The sequence below is a fragment of the Hippocampus comes genome, unplaced genomic scaffold (genome assembly GCF_001891065.2).
Source record: "Hippocampus comes isolate QL1 unplaced genomic scaffold, H_comes_QL1_v1.1 scaffold7, whole genome shotgun sequence".
In the NCBI taxonomy this organism is placed as follows: domain Eukaryota; kingdom Metazoa; phylum Chordata; class Actinopteri; order Syngnathiformes; family Syngnathidae; genus Hippocampus; species Hippocampus comes.
Genome location: NW_017842060.1, coordinates 6,215,062 through 6,239,309, shown reverse-complemented (window position 1 = coordinate 6,239,309; position 24,248 = coordinate 6,215,062). Strand labels below are relative to the sequence as shown.

The window sequence follows — 24,248 nt, the reverse complement described above, 5'->3', positions numbered from 1 at the left end:
CACTACACTATAACACCCTATGGTGTGGATGGACTACTATGGCCTTGACGCAACTCTATTTGCTCAGTAGCGAAGCGATGTAGCAGAGCATGCAGGAGGAGGGTGCTTCCTCCCGAGTGTTTCAAAAGGTTCCTGCGGGACCGTGAGGCGCCACCGGAGTCTTGCGCCTCACATTTTTTCTTTTTTTTTTCCTTAATGTCAAACCACCAAAATGTCAGAATCGGAATTCCTCTGCAGCAGCTCTGTCTTGAACATCCCCTCAAGATGGCCAACTCCCATGGTTTTTTTTTTTTTCACAGTACTCACATTTGTCAGAACAATCTTTTTCCTAACCTACGTGAAGTTTTTTTTTATTTTTTTTTTTATTCACAGTACTCACATTTGTAAGAACAATCTTTCTCCGAACCTACGTGAAGGTTACAAACGACAGTCACTGTTGACGGACGAGGCGCTTCTGTTGGCCACTTCAGGCGACATCTTTGCGGGAAAATAAAAAAAGGTTCATTATGTTAGGCTTTATTAAAAAAAAAAATATAGATAAAATAACAAAAAAAAGACATAAAAGGCTCAAAATATTTCAAACCCACACAAAAAAAATCACTATATTCGCCAGTGTAGTCTATTTCTTGCATTACATTTTGTATTCTATTTTCCTACATGTGCTCTTTAGGTAAAAAAAAAGTGAGTTACATATATATATATATATCAACAAAATATATACACACACTCACTTTTTGGTGTGTGTGTGCACATACCATATTTCCCACACTAAAAGGCGCACCTAAAAGCCTTCCATTTTCTTAAAAGCTCACAGCGCCTTAAAATCCAGTGCATCTTGTGTATGGTTATTACGGTAATATGTCAACCTCAAAATGGCGCCCTGCTAGAGACATGCTGACAACGCAGAGTTCAAACTTAGGGCGATCACTTTCGCAGTTGAACATGGAAATAGAGCAGCGGCAAGAGAGTTCAACGTTAACGAGTCAATGTTATAACTTGCTGTTGCTGACGTGAACTGTGTCGCTGCTTTATTAAATAAGTTTTACTGACATCTAATCAACGCTATATAAATCAGGGTGTTGTGTCGTGTAGTGTTATGTTGGAATTTCCTTGAGCGGAGCTCCATCTAGTGGATGCATTGTAGATTGCGTCTTATAATGGGGTGTGTCCAATAGATGAAAAAAATTACGAAATAGGCCATTCATTGAAGGTGCGCCTCATAATCCAGTGCGCCTTTTAGTGTGGAAAATACAGTACATACAAATGTTTGTATATATAATATGCAAAACTGACTCGGTATGGATGTATACACAAATATATACAAAAGCCTTTACAGAGATGATAATGCTGTTCCAAGTGGTTTTATTTGGTGAAATGGCTCAAAATTTCTTGTACGGACTTTTTGTTTGTCCCATAAAATTTAACGTTTCTATGATCGCTTATCTCGTTTAGTTCCATAAAAAAAAGACATCCATTTTCTCTCTTCCGAATTGGGCTATAAATGACTCATGATATGAAACGAAAATTCACAACAAATTATGTTATAACCTTTTCCGAACATTGAACAGAAATTCTAATAAATTTGGGACTTTTTTTTTTCTTGTCATTTTTAACTTTTTCCCTCCCTGAGTTTTCTTCTAAATTGATCCCCCCCACCCCCTAAAAAAATGACTTCACGCACTTAAAATGTCATATTCAAATGCCATTTTTCTTGTACTATTACAACTCCAAAGTTTCCCAACATTATACTGTGCAATCGGGCTTCATGAAAACCGCCGGCGACTGCGAGCTATTATCTCTGTAAAGGCCAACTCATGGATGCAGTCTCCTTAGATTGTGCAGGTGTACCTAATGTAGTGGCCGCTGCGTGTATGTATCGCTTTGTTTCGTCAAGGAAAGATGGATCGATGTCGAGAGAGACTTGTGGAAGGGGGCAGACTCTCCTGCTGTGTTCTGTGCCTTGGTGACCCCGCCCCCGGCCTTGACCCCGCCCCTGCCCCCAAAGCCCGGTCCCCCACTCAGGTTGCCTCCCCTGCCCCTGCCCCCCCCCTGTCACCCATCCACTCCAAACATCAACCAAAAACACTTCCAACCAGCAGGGGGCGTGCCAAAAAAGGTCCGTGCACCCCACCCCCACGACCTCCGACCCTTGTCGCTCCCACCCTCCACACTGGTAACGCCCCACGGCAGCTTCTCGTCGGCCCCCCTAAAAATGGTCATCACCGGGGGCTGGAACCTTTCAGGCTTGAAGCTTGTTTTATGCGAATTTATTTTTTTAGTTTTGTTTTGTTTTCAAAGACTTTGTGTTAGTTGAGCGGGCGTGGCCGGGAGCGGAGCGATTTTAAAGAAATAATTGACCCAATGGCAGCTTTGCGGCGTGATCGTCTCCCCGACGTCTCAACATCAGTGTTTGTTTGTTTCTGTTTGTTTGTTAGCTTCCACGCTGACACAGCAATATGACCATCGTGTGCGTTGAGCAAGGGCGGCCAGGGTTGTTTTTTGTTTAGTTTTGTTTTTCTCACTTGCGTTTTCTCTTGGAAGACAAGCAAGTGTTTTTTTTTTCGCTTTTGACTCTGTGGTGCATTTAATGGTGACCAACTCTTGACGACCTCCTATCTGCACTCTCTTCAAACACTGCAGGAGGGCCAAGACAAAAAAAAAAAAATGGAGATTTAAATGAAACAAAAAAAAAAAGCTGTTTTTTTTTTTTGTCGTCTTTGACGGTTTACATTCATGTCGAGAATTTGAACATGACTGTTTGTAGCGTTCTTTTTAGTCTGTTAGTTTAAAAAAGTTTGTTTGTGGATTGTTGCCACACATACACACACACAAAAAAAAGGCTCAGTATCAAATCATGACATGAAACGTTTGTGGTAATCTGTGGAGTTTCTAAACCAGAAAGACCTCCCGTCATTCAAGCAGAAACAAGCACAATGGATGAGTAAAGCGATTGCTTCTTAAATAATTCACACAAACAAAGCAGTAGAGAGAGAGATTACTGAATCTCGACCTGTCATTGTTCGCTGATATAGACCATAAGCAGCCGTCTCTTTGACCCCGCCATCTCAGGCTCACCTGTCCCGTTGTATGTCTCAATTCTTCTTTTAATATCTGTATGGTGGCAGTGAGTTCAGTTCAACTGATGTCACAATTTGTAGCACTTTGCCAAATAGTCAGCAAAAAAAAAATAAAAAAGCTTGCTGGTGATTGCCACTCCCAGTTCTGGTTAACTGTTCAACTAAAAACGAAAACACTTACACCCTGTGGTTGGAAAGCAGCCAAACAACTGCCAAAAGGCCTCGCTAACTTAATACTAAAGCTAATTAGTATCTATGTTGCTGTGCTTTAATCCTTTAAGAAACAGATTAAACACAAATGTTTCAGCAACTATATACCTGACAACACAACAGTAATCATGTATTCTTTATCCTCTGGGTAGGACAACCAATATTAGTGCCGTACTGATGAGCTTTAAGCGTAATTGATACATTACTATGAATCGTGGGATACGTGGCATCGCAGTATCATTGGCTGCTGCAAAGATGCAAGGAATGCCGAGAACTTAAGTGGGATTCTTCATTACGCCTCAGCGCACAGTACAGCCGTCTGTTTGTCTTACACTGCCCCCAGGTGGTCAAGGTGCGTACACCAGAAGGAGCATATTTTCAGATTCTTTGAATTTTTTTGTAATAAATACTGAGCCTTTTTTTTTCATGTGGCAGCGATACACTTTGATAAAAAAAGGCATATTAATGGCATAAAAAAAATGATCTCTTACACAGAACCTCCCTGTCGGGATGAGGATGGAGTGAGCGAGGCGATTTGTGGGCCACACGTGAGATAAGACCATGAGACAGAGATGATTCGGTGGTGATTGTTTGCCAAAGACAATTGCCACAGGCAAGATTAAAAAAACAAAACAAAAACACATTTTTAAAAAGTCCTAAAATTATGCTGAAGAAATATCCTGTGTTGTTTCAAGTTAAAATGTTATGAGGAAAATCTATTCTAAATTGTAGGACCAAAAGCATTGCAAGAAAAAAAAAAAATTTTGCGGGAATTTTCTTGTGAAGTTTGGAGAGGGAATTCTGACAAAAAAGCAATTGTATTAAAAATATATATATAATAAACTTAATTGCAATTTTATCACAGCAGTCAGAATATTAGGACGACAAGTTGTAAAAGTACGACATGGAACTCATCTTTTTAAAATGTGTGATCCCCATTGTCAGCAGCGAGGGAAAACCCTTTTAACGACGTGCCTTGTTAAAAAAAAGTATTTTCTTAGCGTGATTTAATTTAAAAAAAAAAGAGTAGAAATTATGCCCGTCATAATCAACCAGCGATTCTCCACTGTATCCACTTGGAAATGCAAATTGGAAGCTGCGACGGCTTGGTGTGGTGTCGCGCTTGCACAGAGATTGAACGCAAAACACAGTGTGACTCCGATGACGAACATTCGTCGTTTCCCGTGCACCGTGCTGTCAAAATCAATATTCCTGCCAAATACAAAAGTCACTTTTGAACACCCTCGCCGTGCTCGAGTAGTTTGTCAAATGTTTGTAATTCTGTGTAGCTTTAAAGGGGAGCAGCCTTTCGAGGAGATTGAAATCGAAAAAAACTATGGAAGCTTGGAGCTGCCAGCGTGGCGTTTAAAAAAATGTTGACCGTCAAGTACGCTTGAACGTACTTGTAGGCTAAATGCTACAACCGTAGAATTTTCCCACAATCCCGTGGGGTATTGACTTGCGCATGCATTATGCGAAAACATGCTGAACAGGAATCAGGCCCTACAGACAACCGTGAAATTATGAACGACCGCTTATTTAATTTTTGAACACACTGGCCAAATCCTTAAAAAAAAAAAAAAAAAAAAAGGCGCATCATAGCATTATGGCAACATGCTACATTGGTAGCATTTAGCCTGCAACTACGTTCGAACGTATTTATTTGCAAGTGCGTTCTAACGTACTTTCCGGTCAAAAGATATTGATTTCACACTTTCATATGAAACCGCCAAAGTGGAGCAAACATTTTTGAGTGAACTATTGTCGCTCAAACGTAGTGCAAAGTTGACTGGACGACTTGGCGAAGTCATTCGAACGTCCTCATGAAACCTTTTAACGTAACGATATAAGTTGTTGGAATGCATTGCGTAAAATTTGATTGAACGCGCTCGGTAAAACACACCTCGGAACAGAAATGCTTTGTTTGAAGCATTTACTTGATGTTTGGCCAGATATGTTCGCCCGACGGATACATTCAAACAACTTCGTCCTCCGCTCAAACGACTTCGCCGAGTCCCAAAATGTTGACTCCGCACAGTTCACTCGTCCGTAGGTGTGTTTTGGCGGCTGGCTAGTCGGGGTAGCGTTCTGTGCCAGAGACCTGTGAGGATGTTCCTGATAGCAGATGTATATTATGCGTTCAACGAGATGTTATAAAACGTTTGTGTGGGTGTGTGTGTGCATGGATGCATGATTGACTGTGTGCGCGCGAGTGTGTGCGTGTGCACGAGTACCTGGTGCTGGCTACATTTGAGCAAACACTTGAAGGTATAATGTGTACGTTCTCATTGTGATATAATTACAATGTTTTATACTGAAAACGTTGCCTCGCTTCATTATTGCCTTGGTGTCAATTTATTTGATTTTTTCGTTGAATATTTTCGGCTATTCTTTCATAAAAATTCCAATTTTATTCCTTACAAGACTTGGTTGCACAACTCACTTCTCACGGATTTGTTTGAAATTGTCATTTTCCGTGACTTTATATTGTTTCCTCTCACAATATAACTTATCTTGCCATGCCTTTATTCTTAGAAAAGGTCCTTTAAAAACAAAATCTTGTAAAATGACGTTTTCCATCAGTGTTATATAATTTAAGTCCCATGTAGGGAATGTAAGGAAAACACTCATATGTATGCACATTTTATTCAATTTCTCCCTCAAACAAGCAATTTTTTTTACTGCGAAAGAAATACATTACATTAATCCTTGTGAAAAACCGAACACCTTTTTAAACATTTACCAACATTGAAATTCCAGCATTTTTAAAGCATTTCAGCCCCCACGTGAAGCCTACAAAAATAACCCACTTTTATTCAAGGGCGATATGAAAGAAAAGACCAAGGAGATCGACAGTAGATTCTCAATACCCTTAATAACCTACACAAACATAATTAATTGGCAAAACCGGTCATAACCAGCAACAATTTTGCCTGTGACCATTCCAGCTTTGCAGTCATTGATATGTGCCATCGTAATGACATCAGCAGGCCTCGATGCACCAGGACCGTCGCCCGGGTGCATCGTTTTTCACTTTTTTCTTGTGCTGTGTAAACAGGATTCCAGCCTTGCACACCCACTCGACAAAAGTGTTTTTTTCAGGCATAAGTAAATAATGAGCAAACGACTTTGCATGCGGGTTGATTGCCGTCGCCGCGAGCTATTGTGACGTCAAATGTGTTTTTTTAAGACATTCAAAAGTGGGGAAACAATATCACAAAGCACGAACGAAGAATATGATATGTCACCATCAAAAGAGAAATTGTAGCTTATGATACTGTGCTGAAATGATGGTCGCCGCGGTTACATGCGCTGCTGGTCCAAACCTTCCAGACTCTTCAAACTGGATGACGATGAAGGAGAAGAGAAGGTTCGTGATTCTTCAGTCGCTCCTCCGTCAGACGTAATGCTGAGGGTTCTGTGTGGTCGAAGCGGTAGAGGCCAGGCTCTGGGGGGCTCCTTTCGCCACGTCGGAGGTTTCCTTCACCGATCCCCGGAGCAGCCGTTGCGGCGTCTCGCCTGCGTACACGCAAATGCACAAAACCAAAAACGCTGGGTGTGACTTTGACGCCAGTTTCAGACACGATGCATTCTATTCATGTCTGACCTGACCTGAAAGCACCCTCCACGTTGGACAACATGCCGCTACAACAGATCGGGTACCCACTTTGGTTGGGTCCCAAACAGCTAGTTCAGAATAATACGGAGGCGTACCAAATTCACACATACATTTTAGCTACGTGTCAGGAAATATTGCTCACATGTGCTCCAGTCACTAGCTTCTTAAATAAATAAATGGAATGCAGATCAGGCACGACACCGGGGCTAGGGGTGCGACAGCCCCGTCAGAAATCTGTGTAGCCTCAGTTAAGCCCCTCCAGCATCTTATTTGATATTCAAAAATATATTTTGAACTCCCCCCCGTGTATCAGTCAAGCCACTTTAGCGCCGGAAGAGAAAAAAAACCTGGAGCCGTCCCTGACTATGTTGAAGTAAATTTAATATTCCTTGAAAATGTTAGCGATAAAATTAGCATTATTCGTCACCACAGCTATACTGACAACTGGCTCGCCCGCTTTTTTGCTAGCTGTAACTTGTGTGTGTGTGTGTGTGTGTGTGTGTGTGTGTGTGTGTGTGTGTGTGTGTGTGTGTGTGTGTGTGTGTGTGTGGTGGGACAAAGTGTTACGCTTCGTTGTATCAAAGCCTTGACCCAATGTGAAATCCTCGACCCAATAAATTAGCTTTGGCTAGCACTGGGTGAGCTTTATCACCCAATTTTTGGTTACTTTTGACCCAGCAGTATGAATGAATTGGCCATGACATTTTACAGGGATGTTTCATTGGACTATCCCGACACGCGCTTTTATTTCGGGTGTTTTGCACAGTGCCTAATACACAGTGGATGAATGACAAAAAAAAAAAAAAAAATTGTGGTTGACCGTACTGCCCTTCACTGGCCGCCTCCTCCATGTTCGCATCGAACATTTGACTTGACGGTTAGGAAATATCCTCACATTCACGTTTGTGCCATCCAAAACATGCTGTGTGAAACTACCTACTTGTACTCACTAGTACACAGGTGTCAAAGTCAAGGCCCAGGGGCCAGATCCGGCCCGCCATGTCATTTTATGTGGCCCGCGGGAGCAAATCATGTGCGTCAACCTTCACGGTCCTTGCTGAAATCTGTACCGAAATGTCAAACTGTCACGGGTAATAAATAACGTTGAGATTTTGTATCGGCCTTCCGATGGAAGCCGTAACTCCGAAGTGGCCCGCGACAAAAAATGAGTTTGACACCCCTGCACTAGTACTAATCGCTCACTCGTCAAAGCTTTTCCTCTGCATGCACGCACACCACCAACTCCTCTGCTACACGTCAACCCAGTGGACGTCCGGAAGCCACGACATGAGCTACACCCGCACTGTTGAATGACATCCATCGCGAGAGCTTGCATTGAAGAGATAATGTTCACGTTATACGTCGCGTTTTTTTTTAACATCGCTTTTGACTCTCCGGTTTTTCCTGGCTCAAATTGAGGCCGGGGGGACCATCCTGACCATGCCGCATGACGTGCATATGTTCTGCAAATTCAACAGATTCACTTTCTTTTACAGGAAACATAACGTTAAGAGTTCCAATAAGAATATGACTATGATCATGTTAAAAGCATTCATTTATTACAGGTTGCACGATGAAGGCCTCTTCTTAGAGTCCACAAACTCTTGGGTAAGGATTCAGAAAGTGCACTCACAAGTATTGCAAAGTGTCAAAGTGCAGTGTGTTTATTTAAAAAAAAAAAAAAAAAAAAAAAGTCATTAGAGCAAAGCTAACAGGGCTCACGTCACCCGGCCATAAATCAGAAGTGTGGCTCGTGTCCTTGTTTCCTTCTGTCAGGATATGCAGAAGCACGACGCCTCCTGTTTTTCGAAGTTGGCGGCAGCTCCGAAGTCTAAACCGTACGTGACAAATGATTTAGTCCCTCACAAAAGTCATAGATGCGAAAAGGTTTGTCATCAAGCGAGCGCAACGTCAATGTTGAAATGTGATCGCTTCGTTTGAGCCTTTGGCTTCACTCTGGCGAAAGGTTTGCGCTTTACCGTTGTTGGCTTTCAGAACGCCGTTGTACCCATGACACCCCCCCCTCCCACCCCCTCGACAAGACGTCGTCATTACGATATTTGTCACGCATCCCGAGTTTGCGGCATATTTTGGGTCAGCACTTAACGTGCACGTACGCAGGACTAAGAGGCGTACCGGAGCTCGATGGAGGAGGACATGAGCCGTTGCTTCAGGTCGTTCCTGCGCACTGCTGTTGATATAGCAAACTGCGGTTAAAATACAAAGCTGCCGCAGAGGGACATCGATCCCTCAATTAGCACAGCTGGTGCTTCACGCCGTGCTGAGCGATATCAAACCGGTCTGGCTGGGGGCAACACAAAACTCACTGGAGGAGGCCGCCACGCAATTTTGAACGTAGGAAAAAAAAACCCCAAACCCTGAACTCTCTACACTACCCGGCTGCATTTCTTCAGGTCATCAGTAGTTCCTCGCGTTGAGCCACCCGAAACATCCTGGCATCTCTTGTCATCGATGGTGCCGGTGTACCTCATGTCGTGACCGGCTTTGCCACTCGCGTACTGACCAGCCCGCTCGGCCCGAGGCCGACGTCTGAAGGTGGCGTCGACGGAGGCGGCGGTGGGACAGAATCACACAACAGCGATGACGCATCGGCGCCGCACACAACATGCAGTTTGTTTTGTGTGGTGTTCCTTGTCATTTGGTCACATCAAACAAACATTCTTCCTTTTTGTAAAGACAATAAATACCAAAAATATGCATAGTGGGTTGACAGAAGACTGTCAACTTATCCATACATGTGAATTTGTATTTGTCGATAACGCATGTTTTGCACATTTGGTTGGTGACCAGTCAAGAGTGTACAACTTGTGATTCCGTACCTCACTTCCCCACAGCAGCCCGTCTAGGCAGGAAACTGGTGGGCTGCTTTACGGAGGTTCCCCTCTATTTGCCCTTTGTGGTACGGGCCAGTTCGAAAGGGTATGATGCAATGAGATTTTTGTTGTCATTTTACACAGCGAAAAGTTTAGAAACACCGACACAATGGAATGGTCTCAAACGCTTTAGGTCACAAAAAAAAAAGTCAAGCAATGCACTCTTGATGATGCGCAGTTGTGAACTGAAAGTCACTCCAGTTCATAAAGCATCGTCCGCATCATAAAGCCGATTGGGAAAATACTAAGATGCGCAAGTGGGCGCCCATATTATCCACTTCAATTCATTATTATCCACTTCAAATCAGGATGCAATCGATCCAAATTGGACACTTGGAAGTGCAGCCGAAATCCAGCTTTCACGACAACACAGTAAAAGCTTGCTGATCTGGCATATCAGTTCCTCATTCACAATACCTTTGTATTGTGATATATTATTCTAATATATATGACTAATATTTTGTGTTGCTTCTGAGCGGGTCCATGAAGGACTGCAGATTTTAAAAATTGTCGAGCGTTTTTTTTTTTGGTTTTGGTCTGTGTATATTCTAATATATATGACTAATATTTTGTGTTGCTTTTGAGCGGGTCCATTAAGGACTGCAGATTTTAAAAATTGTCAAGCGTTTTTTTTTTTTGGTTTTGGTCTGTGTGGTGGTCCCATCAAGAAGTGATTCTGACTGGACGAATGAGGAGCCTTTCCTCCACTAATGTTTCCCAATTAGACGCCGTGTGTCGTTTTTTTAAGTGCATTTCGTTGCGCGGACCCACCTTGAAGGTTCGACAGCGCGTATTCCAGTCCTTTCATGGCTCTCACTTGGTTGCTTTTGAAGCGCGCCAATCCGAACTCCTGAGTGCGGCGGACGGGGGGGGAAAAACAGGAAACGGCTTTACATGGAAGACAGATATGAAGGACACAACTTCCTGTTTTGAACGTCTGAAGGATTGTTATGTTCCCGCGGAGAACAATTCACTTGGACTTTCTTGCACAAACCCGTTGACTGCGTGTCAACAACCCAAATAAGATGTGGAGTTTTACGCGCGTGCTTATGACCTTGCTGTAAATAAAAGGGACAAAAAGACATGGAGGCACCTGGATGGGTCTGGAGAAGCCATAAATGCCGGAGGTGATCCAGGCCTCTCGTTTCAGCTGGGTGGCGCCCGGCTGTTCTGCCGAGTCCCGGAAAACACATCGCTCCTCCACAGACTGGCGAGGGAACACAGAAAAAGACAAGTCCGACAAAACACTTTTGACATGCACCTGTAAAAAAGACAATTACTGCCACCTCGAGGCCACTATTGGAAATCTTCCCTGTAAGATAAGGTTTTTTACATGTCAAGTTTCATGGAAGTTAATTAACTTGAGAACTAGATGTGACTGTTGAAATTCAAATGTTACTGAAAAAAAAAAAAAAAAAGTCCAGAACTGAAAGGGGCAGCAGTAAAGACCTGGAAAAGCATTTCAAATGAAGAATACAACATTCTGCTGAAGTCAAAAGGGTCGCAGGCTTGATGCAAGTGAGGGTTATGTCACTTCATATTAAATGTTAGTCACTTTAAGTTAATTTAATAATGTCCGTTCCAATAATTTTGCTCAATTGAAAAGACAAAAAAAAAAAAACATCGAGATGGAAATACCATAGTATAAAAGCTAGAGTTCAGAACGTTTGTCTCATACTCATCTTTTGACATGAAACCCAAATGATTTGAGTATACTGTACAACAAAAACAAAATAATTTATCTTTGTTGTTCCAGTATTTTGTTGAGTGAAACATTAAAACAAGGTCACAATAAGTATTGTGCAATTAAGTCAACTACAATAACCTAACCACTGACCTTCCTTCTTTGGTATGGCAGAGGAGTAATTTTTAAAATTACTCTTGTTTTTATTTTTTTCATTTGATTTGGCAAATTTTTTTTTCAGTGTCTGGGACACATTTTAAATTGACGAATGGATGAAGTTGTTCTACAATATTAATGCAGATCTTGCATACAAAGCAAGAAAGGCCTTCTGACCATGAGAGTTGTGTGGTTGAGGTTCCAGGTATAAGTTGTCAGACTGCGGCTGATCGGGTCCACGATGGAGTCCTCCACAATGTACACGGAGCGCGACATGCCAGCAGGGAAGAAGTGCTCGGCCCATCGAGGCAGCCGGTTGGTCTTGGTGAGCAGACGTCTGGAGAGGAGCCTGTGGTCTGTGGTCACCTCGCGGTACACGACGTCCTCCGTGAGAACGTGAGTGCTGGACAACAACGATGACGCTTCAAGCGCTTAAACGTACAAACGTGACTTGATACGACGCTGTCTTGTGTTACCTGAAGGGGTTGGGATAGCGCTGCCAAAACGCCGACACGACATGATCCCAGGCGGCATTGATGTCACATTTGGTAGTAAAGTACTTGACCATTGTTCTCCTGTCTGTGGTCCCACTGATGCGTCAACGTGCAGTCACTTGTTGTGACGGCACAAAAAGACAAATGGGATGCTGACTCCATCCAAAGTCTGGTACAGTCCTGTCGAGGTGAAATGACAATGCCTCGTAAGTATTAATGCGGAGATGTTATCATCTCTTTGTTAATTGCTTGCTGTACGTATACAAATGGTGAGTCTCTTGAGTGCCTGTCCAACCTTTCCGCTATCGAATCTAGTGGTGTGCCACCACCAAGTAGAGGATAGAAAATGTACACTACAGGTTTCAAATATTAATGTACACGTAATATGTAAGTGATTGTAACAGTTTTTTTAAGAGAAAGCACACTCCACTGCCATACGTTATGTTTAAAACAGCCATTTAAGTTATTTTATGAGGCTTCACGTGCTGAATAAAGCTAAACACTAAACAATGTATGCAATCGATTCATTCCTGAAACGTGTTTAATGTATTGATAGTTTAGTATTTAATCGGATATTGATTGTGTAAGAACATGACCTTGACAACACGTTGGAAGTTTACTTCTTGGAAATTACGTTTTTGTCCAGCAACTACATTCAGAACATGCAAAGAGCAAGCGCACAATATAGATTTTATGGATAGCGTTAGTTCCTAGTAGATGGGCTAAAGGTTAATCCACTAGCGTGCTAATGTTGCTAAAGCTAAACGACAGCGAGCACAGTAATCCGCAGAAACAGCCATATATCACATATGAACCGTCGTGGTTGCCACGCACAGGGTGGTGATTGCCATTTTGAGCATTTTCCATTGCAACGAGAGAGAAGTAAACAGTGGAAGTTAGCTAGCAAATACGAAAAGGATAGACGCCGGCGACAGTGAAGAAACATCAACTTTTTACCTGTTATTTCGACAGAAGAAATGCTGGCTGAAATATGCCTGGACTGAGTGTCTTCTTGTTCAAGAGTATGGATACAAGGCTATGATAAGCCATTTTACACCAAAAAACATCGTTGGCTCGCTATTTTACACCATATGGAACTTTGACGCCATCTTGTTTCTGCGGCCAAGTGAGGAACTGCAAACATGGCGCCCGGAAGGCAAACACCAATAAAGGTGATCCACTGTTAAGATATTACTACTCCTACTCCCTGCGATGCATATTACCAGAATTTTCTTTTCCTATAGCTAAGCTTGTTCTTGACAAGTTAGCATTGCAGCTAACTCAGCTAGCACGCTGTTCAACAAAACTTCAAAACGTGAGCATCCATCAATTACCTGAATGGCTTCATTCCCACAAGGATCGCAGGTGTGTTGAAGACGATCCCAGCTGACTTCAGGCACCCTGAACTGGTTGCCACCCAATTACGGAGCGTTGCCATAACCAAAATTAAATTAGCATCAAATACAATTTTATTTTCTCTCTCTCACTCACACGTGCATTTTCAGCTCTTGAATGTGTTACAAGTGTGAAATAACACAAGCATTGTTGACATCACAGATAAAAAGAGGCACGGAAGTCCCTTTCCCAGTCCTTCTCTTGTTGTTCTTTCCTCCGATTTTCCTCTTTGGTCTTTCCCTTCTGTCCCTGCCCCTCTTTCTCTGTATGCGTTGCTTTCACCGCATTCCGATCTCCCGCTTTGAAGTGAGTCACTCTGGCTCTCACCCTTGCCCCGTAGCCGAGGCCTTTATGGTCCCTCTTCAGGACTGTGGTCACAGGTCGCTTGGGACCCCGGCCCTCCGGACCCAGGCCCCTGCCGGGCCGCCAGCCGCAATTGAGCATCATCTTGTAACCATTGGCGGAGGGAGGGAGACAATAATAAGGGGTTGGTGGGGGTCTCTTCATATTGAACTGATGCAGTGTGGAGGAGAGGTGTGATGATAGGCTGCTTGTGTGGTCCACACCGCACACGTCGCACCGCTGGGGCTGAACTGAACTGCGGACACACAAAAGGCAACGTTCCAATCACCTCCACTCTACAGTAATTTTCACTGTGGACGGTTCACTTGAATATACACAAACATCACCTCCCTTTGTGCAGGGCTCTACACTAACTTTGGGTTGGGTGTCTGGGTCAGCTCTCTCACATCAGTCAGGAAGGCAAACTAACCTGGGATCAGTTTGTCTCTTTGGACTCCTGCCGTAGTCCTCCAGCTCCTCCAACACGCCGCTGTGGCCCGCTGAGGAGGAGCCGAGTGATAGGTCTCGTGACCAATATGCCATTAAATCAACATGAGGCGGATGTTTACATACCCTCCCATGCGAGATCTTTGGCATCCCTGCCCTGAGTGTCGACAACGCCCACCCAGGCGGCGCCTTGCTCGAGCAGCAGCCTCACGGCAGCTCTTTGTCCCGACCAGCTTGCGCACATCACACCTGTCCAAAAAAAGGTGTCCTGGAAAACCAATGAAGAGTGTCCAGTTATTCCCGAACTGGAGCAAAAATGGGCAATTAGCCTTGAAGGTCAGATATTGCTGACGACAGCACTCAGGTCGCAGACAGAGCTGGGGTCTTGGTGACTCTCAAGTAGAAACACCAGAAGTAGCCTGTGTCCAGAAGAAGGACGTCCAGCAACCGTTTGAGACTTGTAGTTTACTTTATCACACAGTATTGAGTGAAGTTTTGATTTCGCCAAATATTCCATGTACTGAAATAAAAAGTAACATTGCTCAAATCGAATTAAAGCTAACTACATAAAAAAACAGCATTGCTTCCCTTTGGTTGTTGCTGTTTAGAATTTATTCAACAAAAAACATTAATACGGTTAAAATATTTACTAAATTCAAAACAAACCCGATCAAAATCTTAATCAGAGGGTGCACGTGGTTGGTTATTTGTGTAATGTTCATATCGTTACTTCGCTCGTCATTAATGAGAACGTAACCTACCTGAAAGTTGATGTCCACCCCCTTGGACAGCAAGTCTTTCAGCCCAGTGAGGTTTCCATCTTGGGCAAAGCGCAGCAGCTTGAGACCCTGAAGCTCTGAGGACATTTCAGAGTTGACGTGCCCGCCTGACGTTTCTCTTATTCGGGTGCCTTCTTCTCCTCCGGCCGCTCTTTCCACCACCACGGCATCCGTATCAGTCCTCCTTCTACTGTCCCTTTTGCTGGATCGCCTCTTCTTCTGTTTATTTCGACGATTCTGTTCACATTGTCTTTTCAAAGTCACTTGATCATCTTTGAGGAGGTTTTCATAGAATTGTCTGGCCTCTTGTCCGCCAGAGGTGCTGCTTGTTTGAAAAGGTGATGATGACTCAAACGCCTCGATGCTGAAAATGTCCTGTTTTCTGGCAAGGGTAAAACCCAATGCAGCCATTGTGACGGAATAACTCCACTATCTGCTTTTACATACCCCCTGAGAAAATTTATTAAGAATGACACGAAAGTTACGGCTGACAACAAGCTAACATAGCATTAGCTAACACTTTTCTCGGGAATTTAAGAGTCGTTTGTTACATAGCGCCGTTGAATGACACTGCGCGTAACTCTTCACTTTTCTACTCATAGATTTGTACGATTAAACTAACTATAGTGTAGTTCAACGAAAGCGACAATGCGTCGAAAAGGCAAATAAGCAATGTTACTACTGATCTATCTTAACACTCAGTACTCTAAACTCAATGAGTTTTTAAAGACGTCAATTTACTGCCAAAATTACGATAGTCACACACGTCAACGTCAGATTAGCATGAAAATAAGTGAAGAAAGCCGCAAACGGGAAGCTGTTGACGAGCGTTAGCATGTTTTTTTTTTGTCCTCGTAGGTTACTAAAATGTAGTTTGGTTACGCTGCTCAATATTGAGTGCTGCCCCCTACCGAGGAAGAGTGAAAAGTGCTCAAAATGTAGTTACAAAATCCCCAAAATAACAGAAATGTTTGGTCATGCCTTCGCTGTTGGTTGAGGGCAGGACATAAACATCATCACGATGAACAATTTCTTCTTCTTAAAGTAATACAGGTGGGAGCGGTAACAACATAGGTGGGGGCTGCCCCGTAAAGGATTACAGGCGACTTGCAATGAGCGTGTCAAATTCAACAAACACACACACACACACACACACACACACACACACACACACACACACACACACACACACACACACACACACACACACGCGTACAAAAACTCGAAAAGCACATTTCTGTTTTCTCAAAATTAAAATATACAAATGAAAAATATGGAGATACGTAGGAATACCAAATTTCCCCCCAAAAAAACCAAACAAAAATCATTAGGAATATAAATCTAATTTCGATTGTTTATTAATCAGGCCCCTACACGTGTTTTTGATACACTTTCACTAAGACTGCTGCTTTAGTGTATGTGAGTGAGTGACTTCATCACGCTCCGAATTTGACGCAAAACTAGATACAATGTACAAACGAATGAAAAAAAAAAGTATTTTTACAAGACAACAGTTTATTTTTACAATCTCAATGTTACAATGCAGTTTGTTGCACCGACTGTACATATTATAAACGTGGTCCATTTGTTTGACATTTTATTCACACTTCAGTAAAACCACTTGAATGCTTGGCATTTTTAGTTGGTGTGAGGGATGAATGATATAACTTTTTATTCAGGCCAAGTACAAGGATTTACATTTGTGTAGTCGCCAATGTTGTACGCTGGTACTGAATAAAACCAGAACGTCTTGAGACTGTGTTGAAAATGTTTCATTCCAATCAAATATTGTTCAAAAACACACTTCTCTTTAATATGACATATGGTTCACTCAAATATAACACTTTTTACAGTAACAACTTGTTATGACCGACGTTCCACCGCCTGTTTTGTCCGTCTTGCCTCGTTTCACTTAAAAAAAACGAAAAAAAAAACAGGATGGCATGTTATGTCTCGTGTGTTTGATACAAACAAAAGTGAGTATAAACAAATGCAAGCCTGTTTCTTGAAAATAAAACTGATATGACAACTGTTGTCATACTTTATCACATTATCGCTTGTACTTACTCAAGGTGCGGCGAGGCAGGCGATGGGGCTCGCTGAGCTCAGGGGTTTGCAAGACGACAGCTATCTCTGTCACTGTCCGATAGGAGGTCATCGTCGGTTTTGCAGAGTATAATTTGCAACCCGTGTCCTTAAAGCATCTCCATGCACCTGACATGGCTCTTACCCGAAAGGTACTCTACATGCCAGGTTGGTGAAGAGCTGTCCGTGTAGTCGTATCGGAACAGTTTTTGCAATCAACTATACAGCAGAATGTTAAATATGAGTGACTGACAAACATTTCCAGCCATCTCGAACTTGTAAAGCAAAAGTTCTGCCGAGCTGATTCAGTCAAGCTGCTATGGCATCACTCGCCGTTTGTCAATATCTGTGAAAAGTGTTTTTTAGCTTCCAGAAAGAGTGAAATTTAGTCTGCTGACAAACAGGATTTGAAAATGAGACCACCAAAACCTTTTTGTTTGACTGATCTTAACCCTGCCGTTAGTGAACGGGACCGTTTGGTGGAAACATGGCTTCGGGCCGATTCTGTCATTGCTGCTGCGGGATGACGCCGTTTCCTGAAACGACACGGCCATCACCACCCCGGAGTCGAAAGCAGTTGCGAATCTTTCGAGTGGAACTTATTGATGTGTCTGTTTCTGTCTCCCGTCTGTCTGAAGGTCTGTTTGCAGTAGGGACACGAGTACGGCCTCTCTCCCGTGTGTATGCGAGCGTGCACCATCAGCTTGTGCTTGCTGACGAAGGTTTTGGTGCAGCTGACGCACGTGTAGGGCCTGTCCCCCGTGTGGTAGCGCTGGTGCATCCTCAGCTCGGTCATGCGGCCGTAAGTCCTGCCGCAGTCGGCGCACCGGAAGCTGGGCGGCGCGTCCATGTGCCGCCGGCCGTGCAGGCGCAGGCCGCTGGCCGAGCGGAAGGTCTTGCTGCACTCGGAGCAGGCGAAGGGCTTCTCGCCCGTGTGCGAGTAGATGTGCTGCTTGAGGTTGGCGGCCGTCGGGAAGCCGTTGCCGCAGTGCGGGCACAGGTGGGGCCGCTCGCCCGTGTGGATGCTCAGGTGCTTCTCCAGCTTGCCGGCGTTGAGGAAGGTGCGGCCGCAGATGTCGCAGCTGAGCGGCGCCTCGCCCTTGTGGCCCTCCAAGTGCGCCGTCAGCTCGGCCAGCGCGGCGAAGGCGGCGTCGCAGCGCGTGCAGTTGTACGGGCGCTCCTTGCGGAACTTCCTGTGCTTGAGGCGGTGGCGCTCCAGCTCCTCGTTGTCCACGAAGGTGTCCGCGCAGTACGCGCACTGGTGGGGTCTCTCCTTGGTGTGCGTTTGGAGGTGATACTTGAAGGCGGTGTGCTTGAGGAAGACGCATTCGCAGTGCGGGCATTTGCTCTCGCGCCGGTCGTGCATCTCCACGTGCCGCTGGTACTGCGCCGGGTCGCCGAAGTGCTTGCTGCACACGGCGCAGTGGTAGTGCTGGCCCTTGTGCTTCTCCTCGTGCTTCTTCAGCACCGCCTCCACCTTGAACTTCTTCCCGCAGACGCTGCACAGGTAGGAGGCGTTATGCGCCGCCACGTGCGCCTCCAGCTCCTCGCGGCTGCCGAAGTTCCGGTCGCAGCGCGGGCACGTTCCGCTCTTCTCCTTGGCGTGATTGATCAGGTGCTTCTTCAGGTCCTCCGCCGAGGCGTAGTTCTTGTGACACTCGGCGCAGGTGTAGCACTCGTTGTTGGCGGCCCGGCAATGCACCAGAACGTGCCTCTTCAAGTGGTACCTGCGTCCGAACACTTTGCCGCACTCTTCGCAGATGAGCGAGTAAGGGCCGCGCGGGATCTTCGGATGTAACTTCAGGTGGCTCTCCAAGTGGGCTTTCTCCTTGAAGCTCTTGTTGCAGGCGGGGCACGTCAGCTCTTTGCCCGCGTGCGTCTTCCGGTGCTGCTTCAGCTTGGCCCAGCTCGCCATCGTCTTTCCGCACCTGCGGCAGCCGTGCTGCCGCACGCCGTGCTGTTTCTTCATGTGGCGGTTGCGGTGGTACGATTGGCTGAAAGCCAGCGAGCACACCGTGCACCGGAAGGGCTTCTCTTTGGTGTGCGTGCGCATGTGTCGGTTGAGCTTGTCGGCGTAGGGTAAGGTCACGTTGCACACGGGGCACACGTGGGTTTTCTTGCAGGGGACGCTCGCGCCGCTTACCCCTTCGCGGGAAGTCGGCGTCGTTTCCGTCTCGACGCGTACGTCGGATTCCCGATTTTCATTGGAGCCGCCGCCGGCAACGCTTCCGACATGGCCCATCGACGACTCCGTCACGTCGGTCTGGATTTCCTCCGCATTGGTTTGGACGTCCTTCCCTCGTGTCGCCTCGGCGGTTCCCCGTCGGTGCTCCTCGTGGTACGCGAGGTGGCGTAAAAAAGCCGCGTCGTTGGGCGACCTCTCGGGACAGTAGGGACACAGCAGGAACTGCGCCGCGTGCGCCTTCTTGTGGCTCTTGAGCTCCTCGGCGCTCCCGAAGCTGTCGCAGCACGTCGAGCACACGTGCTGGGCGGCGTTGTGCTGCACTCGCATGTGCCGCGTCAGGTGGTAGGACTGGCTGAAGACGGTGGGGCAGACGGGGCAGCGGAAGGGCTTTTCCTGCGTGTGCGTCCTCATGTGTCGCGCCAGCTTGTGCGCGCTGACGAAGTGTCTGTCGGCGCAGATGGCGCAAGCAAACGTCTTTCGCATCTTTGCGTTGCCTTCCGTACTTGGCTCGTCCAAGAATTCCTCCAGTTTGAAGGGCGACGATGAGGCGCTGCCGTTGTTATCGTCGTCACAATCATCATCGACGCAATTGTCGCCGCCGTCGTCGTCGTTATCATCCGTCGGGTTGTTTTTGCGAGGGCTACAGGTGACTTTGCGTTTGGACCTTCGGGTTGCAACCGCAACTCTCTCCCCACGCCGAGGCCTTCCTCTTTTGCGTTGTTGCACGAGAGGCTTGAAGTCAGGCCGGTTGACGACCCCGGACTCCACCTCTTTTGCGATGCGCAGGGCGGCGGCCAGCGTGAGCGTTTCCCTTTGCGAGCGCAGACGCTCCCTGAGCTGCGGCAGAATGGTTTTTTCAGTCAGCTGAGTTAAGATCAGTTCCTCGCCCACGCGGTCGCCGGGCGCCAGCAGCGCCTCCAACGCCGCCACAAAGTCATCCGTGCTCTCACCGTCCATCTGAGTCCTTTGGTGGAATCGGAGCAAACGCGCCCGAGTGTTCCGGCCAGCGGTGAAGTAGGCGGTCATCGCCGAGACGGCCGCCACGTACGACTGTTCCCGCGGGACCAGCGTCGCGAAGACGCGCTGACCCTCTGGGCCCAGACAGTTGTGCAGAAGCATACATTTACTGGCGTCAGTCAGCTTCTCGTCGTCGAGTGCGTCCAGGTAGCGTTCGAAGGCAATGAGCCACTTGGGCCAAACGATGCTCGGTTCATCGGCCGTTGGAAGAAAAGGGGGTGGCAGGGCCAAAATGATGAGTTGTGGCTCCGGAAGGAGGACTTTCCTCATCAACTCATCCACGGGAGTCACTTCACCCATCTTTACTGCTCCCTTTTTGAAGCTTTTCAACTATACAACTTCCACTTGGGTTTGCTGACGACTCCTCGCAGTCAGATTGATGGCAGGATTCTAACAAAACACAAAAAGTTGATTCATGTTAACACGACAAGCCCAAGAAGAATCAAAATAAGTCAAAGAATAAAAGAAGTAGTCGAGCACTTGAGAAAGCCTCCTAAACCTTAAAGTGTTTTACATGACAATAATACAACAATAATTATTTTTAAAAACACAATAAGAAAATGCTATCATTCATTTGTTTCTAAGCATGGCTGAAGCCAACTTTGCCCCTTTTTTATTATCTTGGGTGGTGTTATGCATGAGTATGAGCCTTTTATTTTCGTAACATTTAACTTCAGGATACTGAATAGACAAAACCCAATGCTCCACTAATTATGAAGAGCCAGGCTGAGCCAAAAATGCCAGGTCCCAGCCCCTGTCCCAATCCAGGCCTGCCATATGTTCCCACAATCCTTGTTCATTGCACTGAGTAGTTGCTTATCAGTAGCATCATTGCACGTAACAGCAATTTCAAAGTAATGTGTAGTACACTTTTTTAGGCATGGTTGGCCTCTTCGTTTGAAAGTGCCCATGACCGCTGTGTCCTCACTCCGCGATTTGCTGAACCACCTCTTTAAATCCACAAACACAGCAATTCGATTGATACTTGTGAACTCATATACCAAAATAGGGGACTGCAAAATTATCCAGTCCAAACTCGGATATAAAAGAGAGAAAGAGGTGCTTGGGTCAATAAGATCAAATCCATACGATGGAGTACGAGGAGATGTAAACTCACCACACCGAACTGAACAGCAGTGATCGGCTTGGAAAAACCGTCACTCCAGTGCCAAAATGCTGTACGTTTTCAAAACGACATCCACGTTTTTGAATTAATTTCCGAATCAATTCTTGCTGTCGTTGACCACATACAAAATAGCCATGACGACGGTAGAGGAAAATCCACCATGTCGACGCTCTTTACATCCGGTTATCTCAAGGACATGGAGCGAACCACAGCGCCCCTGTGTGGCCAGGATACTTCTCAACAACGTGCCACGGTTCCTTTTTTTCTTGTCCCTTTTCCCCGTTTTCTCTGATTTCCCTTCATTTTTTTTCACGTTTCCCCATACTTATCGTGGCTAATTTTGTTCATCTTTAAATCATTAGAAAAAGTTTAGACTACTCTTAATGAGCCTCGCTATTCAATTGAGATTGACGAATTCGTTGGAGGTTCCGGTGTGTAATTACAAGGAATGGTTTTATGTACAAAATATTTGAAATAGTAATTCACCAACAGATATAAATGAGGAAGGATAAGCGGTTTGGAAAATTAATTAAAAAAAAAAAAGAATGAAATTAACAGATTGTAAAATGCTTGATGTTATTTCATTAAAAAAAAAACCCAAAACCCCAGAATATTCTTGTATTTCTATTGAATAAAGACCAAATACATGTTTGTATCCTATATTAAATGACATATCAGCTCGTGCAAATATGTACTTGGTATAACAATAATATACAGCATATTTTTTTTTAATCCTGTACTTGCTGGACAAAAAAATAAAATAAAATATGGCCATAGGCACACAGTTTAACAATGACCATTTATTCACTCACCAGAGAGGCATTAAAACGTGTGACAGAGTGCTGGAGGCTGCTGGCTGGCTGGAAACTTTAAATAATACATGAGGAGTACAAACATGTGTGCATGTGTGTACATCAGCCCGATCCATTGGAGTCAAAGCTCGGCCACTTTGAATTTGTTTTATATGTACAAAATTCATTTTAAAAAATATAAACACACAATGGCGCGCGTCGCGATTAACGAAGATGCTTTCTGTGCGCATGCGTCAAACTCACTCAAACTTGGAAAAAAAAAATAACAATACCCCCCCCCCAAAAAAAAAGATAAAAGGGAACGCAAAGGGCTTCTGCTTAATACAAGCGTCACATGTTGGGAGAATAAAATCAAATCGAAAGAAATTCAGAAACAACAATCCACACACACCCAGACACACATCCTGAAACAGTGATTAACACTCCCTTTTATTCCCCCCCCCCCCCAAATTTGTTTTAAAGCTGTCATCTTCATATTTGCACAGCAAGTCCACTCTTCTTGCTCCGATGCCGTCCTCTCAACCCAAAAAGACGTCACATCAGCTGGTGCACATGTGCATTTTTGGAGTGTGCGCGTGGATGTGTAAAGACAGACGACAAGAAGCTTTTTTGTTGTTGTTGTTGTTTTTTTTTTTGTGCTGATTCTTCCATGTTGCACCGGCTTGGTTCTCTGCCGTGTAAGTCAAGGCGAAAAAAAAAGCATTTTTACAAATATTTGTCACTAAAAGAGTCACGGCAATGAACTCCCAACACTCAAAGTACTGTGGTTTTTGTCCCTCTTGTTTTTCAGCCATAGAAGTCTGCCAAATGAAGCAGAACCGAATACAGATACAGTTGACGTTTTTATTGATTCACTGACCTGGAAGCAACCACCCAGTTGCCTCCGCGTCGCTCAACAACTCTCAAGCACTCGGGTTGGAGAATACGACCCAGAAATCGTTGGCACGGATGCCTCTTATGTAATCATCTCAGCCGCAGAGGTCGGTGAGAGTTTCACAATCGGATTGGGTTCCCGTCCGCCCGATGGATGAAATCGCAATGAAAGCGACCACAACCACCGACAAATTAATCAATCGGCATTTTTTGTCATTGTGTCTGTTTTCCAACAACCGCACATACGTTGTATTGTACGGCCACTACGAGTAATGATATGCTTAAGTGTACATACACAATTGACCCTATTTTCCGGATTATAAATTGCTCCGTAGTATAGGTCGCACCAGCCATAAAATGCATAATAAAGACGGGAAAAAAAACATATATAAGTCGCACTGGAGTATAAAGTCGCATTTTTGGGGGAAATGTATTTGACAAAATCCAACATCAAGAACAGACATGTCATCTTGAAAGGCAATTTAAAATTAAAAATAAAATCGAGAACAACCGGCTGAATATGTGTACGATATGCTAACATTACCTGACGCATAAACAACGAACTGAGAGCGTGCCTGGTATGTTCATGTAACATATTAAGAGTTATTCGGAACATGCTAACAAGTTGACCGAAACCGTCAGAGTCACTCCGAATCACTCAATCCAATGAAATCTTCATCCTCTGTGTCCATGTGTACACACATGGATTTTTTTTTTTTTTTAATCTCATCGGTGAAACTAGGCAAGTCTAAAAATGTGTGTAGAAAGTGAATGACGGCCAAACAACTCCGCCTTTCGAAGTGGTCCTTCACCCTTTCTACATGTGACAACTCAAAACGCAGACAGGAAACTCGGAAGGGCAATGGTACACTGGCTTCAAACAGTCAGTTTTCCACCTCGGGGAAAACTGGACAAACTAAAGCGCTGACAAATGCGACGCTGCTCAGAAGATCATTTTGACAGCCTACAAGCCTGGAGGAGTGGTGGAGAATCGGCAAGAAGATATTCAGACTGTTGCATAAGTGGACGTATGTAAACAGGGGCAGTTAAAAA

At 44.9% G+C, this 24,248-nt stretch overlaps 3 protein-coding genes across 4 annotated transcripts; all 3 read right to left on the bottom strand.

Moving 5' to 3' along the window:
* Positions 1-5,917: 5,917 nt before the first annotated feature.
* On the bottom strand, positions 5,918-13,277 carry LOC109511147 (PRELI domain-containing protein 1, mitochondrial-like). Its single transcript, XM_019861970.1, has 6 exons — positions 13,092-13,277; positions 12,117-12,314; positions 11,818-12,043; positions 10,894-11,007; positions 10,572-10,650; positions 5,918-6,806 (listed from the first exon to the last, which is right to left on the bottom strand). The coding sequence occupies exons 2-6, from the start codon at positions 12,206-12,208 to the stop codon at positions 6,685-6,687; spliced, it is 633 nt and encodes a 210-aa protein (XP_019717529.1). The 5' UTR covers positions 12,209-12,314; positions 13,092-13,277; the 3' UTR covers positions 5,918-6,684.
* Positions 13,278-13,580: 303 nt separating this feature from the next.
* gpank1 (G patch domain and ankyrin repeats 1) lies at positions 13,581-16,117 on the bottom strand. Its single transcript, XM_019861968.1, has 4 exons — positions 15,080-16,117; positions 14,445-14,586; positions 14,302-14,371; positions 13,581-14,127 (listed from the first exon to the last, which is right to left on the bottom strand). The coding sequence occupies exons 1-4, from the start codon at positions 15,506-15,508 to the stop codon at positions 13,686-13,688; spliced, it is 1,083 nt and encodes a 360-aa protein (XP_019717527.1). The 5' UTR covers positions 15,509-16,117; the 3' UTR covers positions 13,581-13,685.
* Positions 16,118-16,592: 475 nt separating this feature from the next.
* On the bottom strand, positions 16,593-21,733 carry LOC109511144 (zinc finger protein 271-like). Of its 2 annotated transcripts, XM_019861967.1 has the most exons (3): positions 21,502-21,733; positions 21,253-21,419; positions 16,593-20,774 (listed from the first exon to the last, which is right to left on the bottom strand). In XM_019861967.1, exon 3 carries the CDS (start codon positions 20,682-20,684, stop codon positions 17,736-17,738), a length of 2,949 nt encoding a protein of 982 aa, XP_019717526.1. In that variant the 5' UTR covers positions 20,685-20,774; positions 21,253-21,419; positions 21,502-21,733; the 3' UTR covers positions 16,593-17,735. The 2 variants fall into 2 exon arrangements, with proteins under 2 accessions (XP_019717526.1, XP_019717525.1); XM_019861966.1 differs by lacking the exon at positions 21,253-21,419.
* Between the last annotated feature and the right edge of the window lie 2,515 nt (positions 21,734-24,248).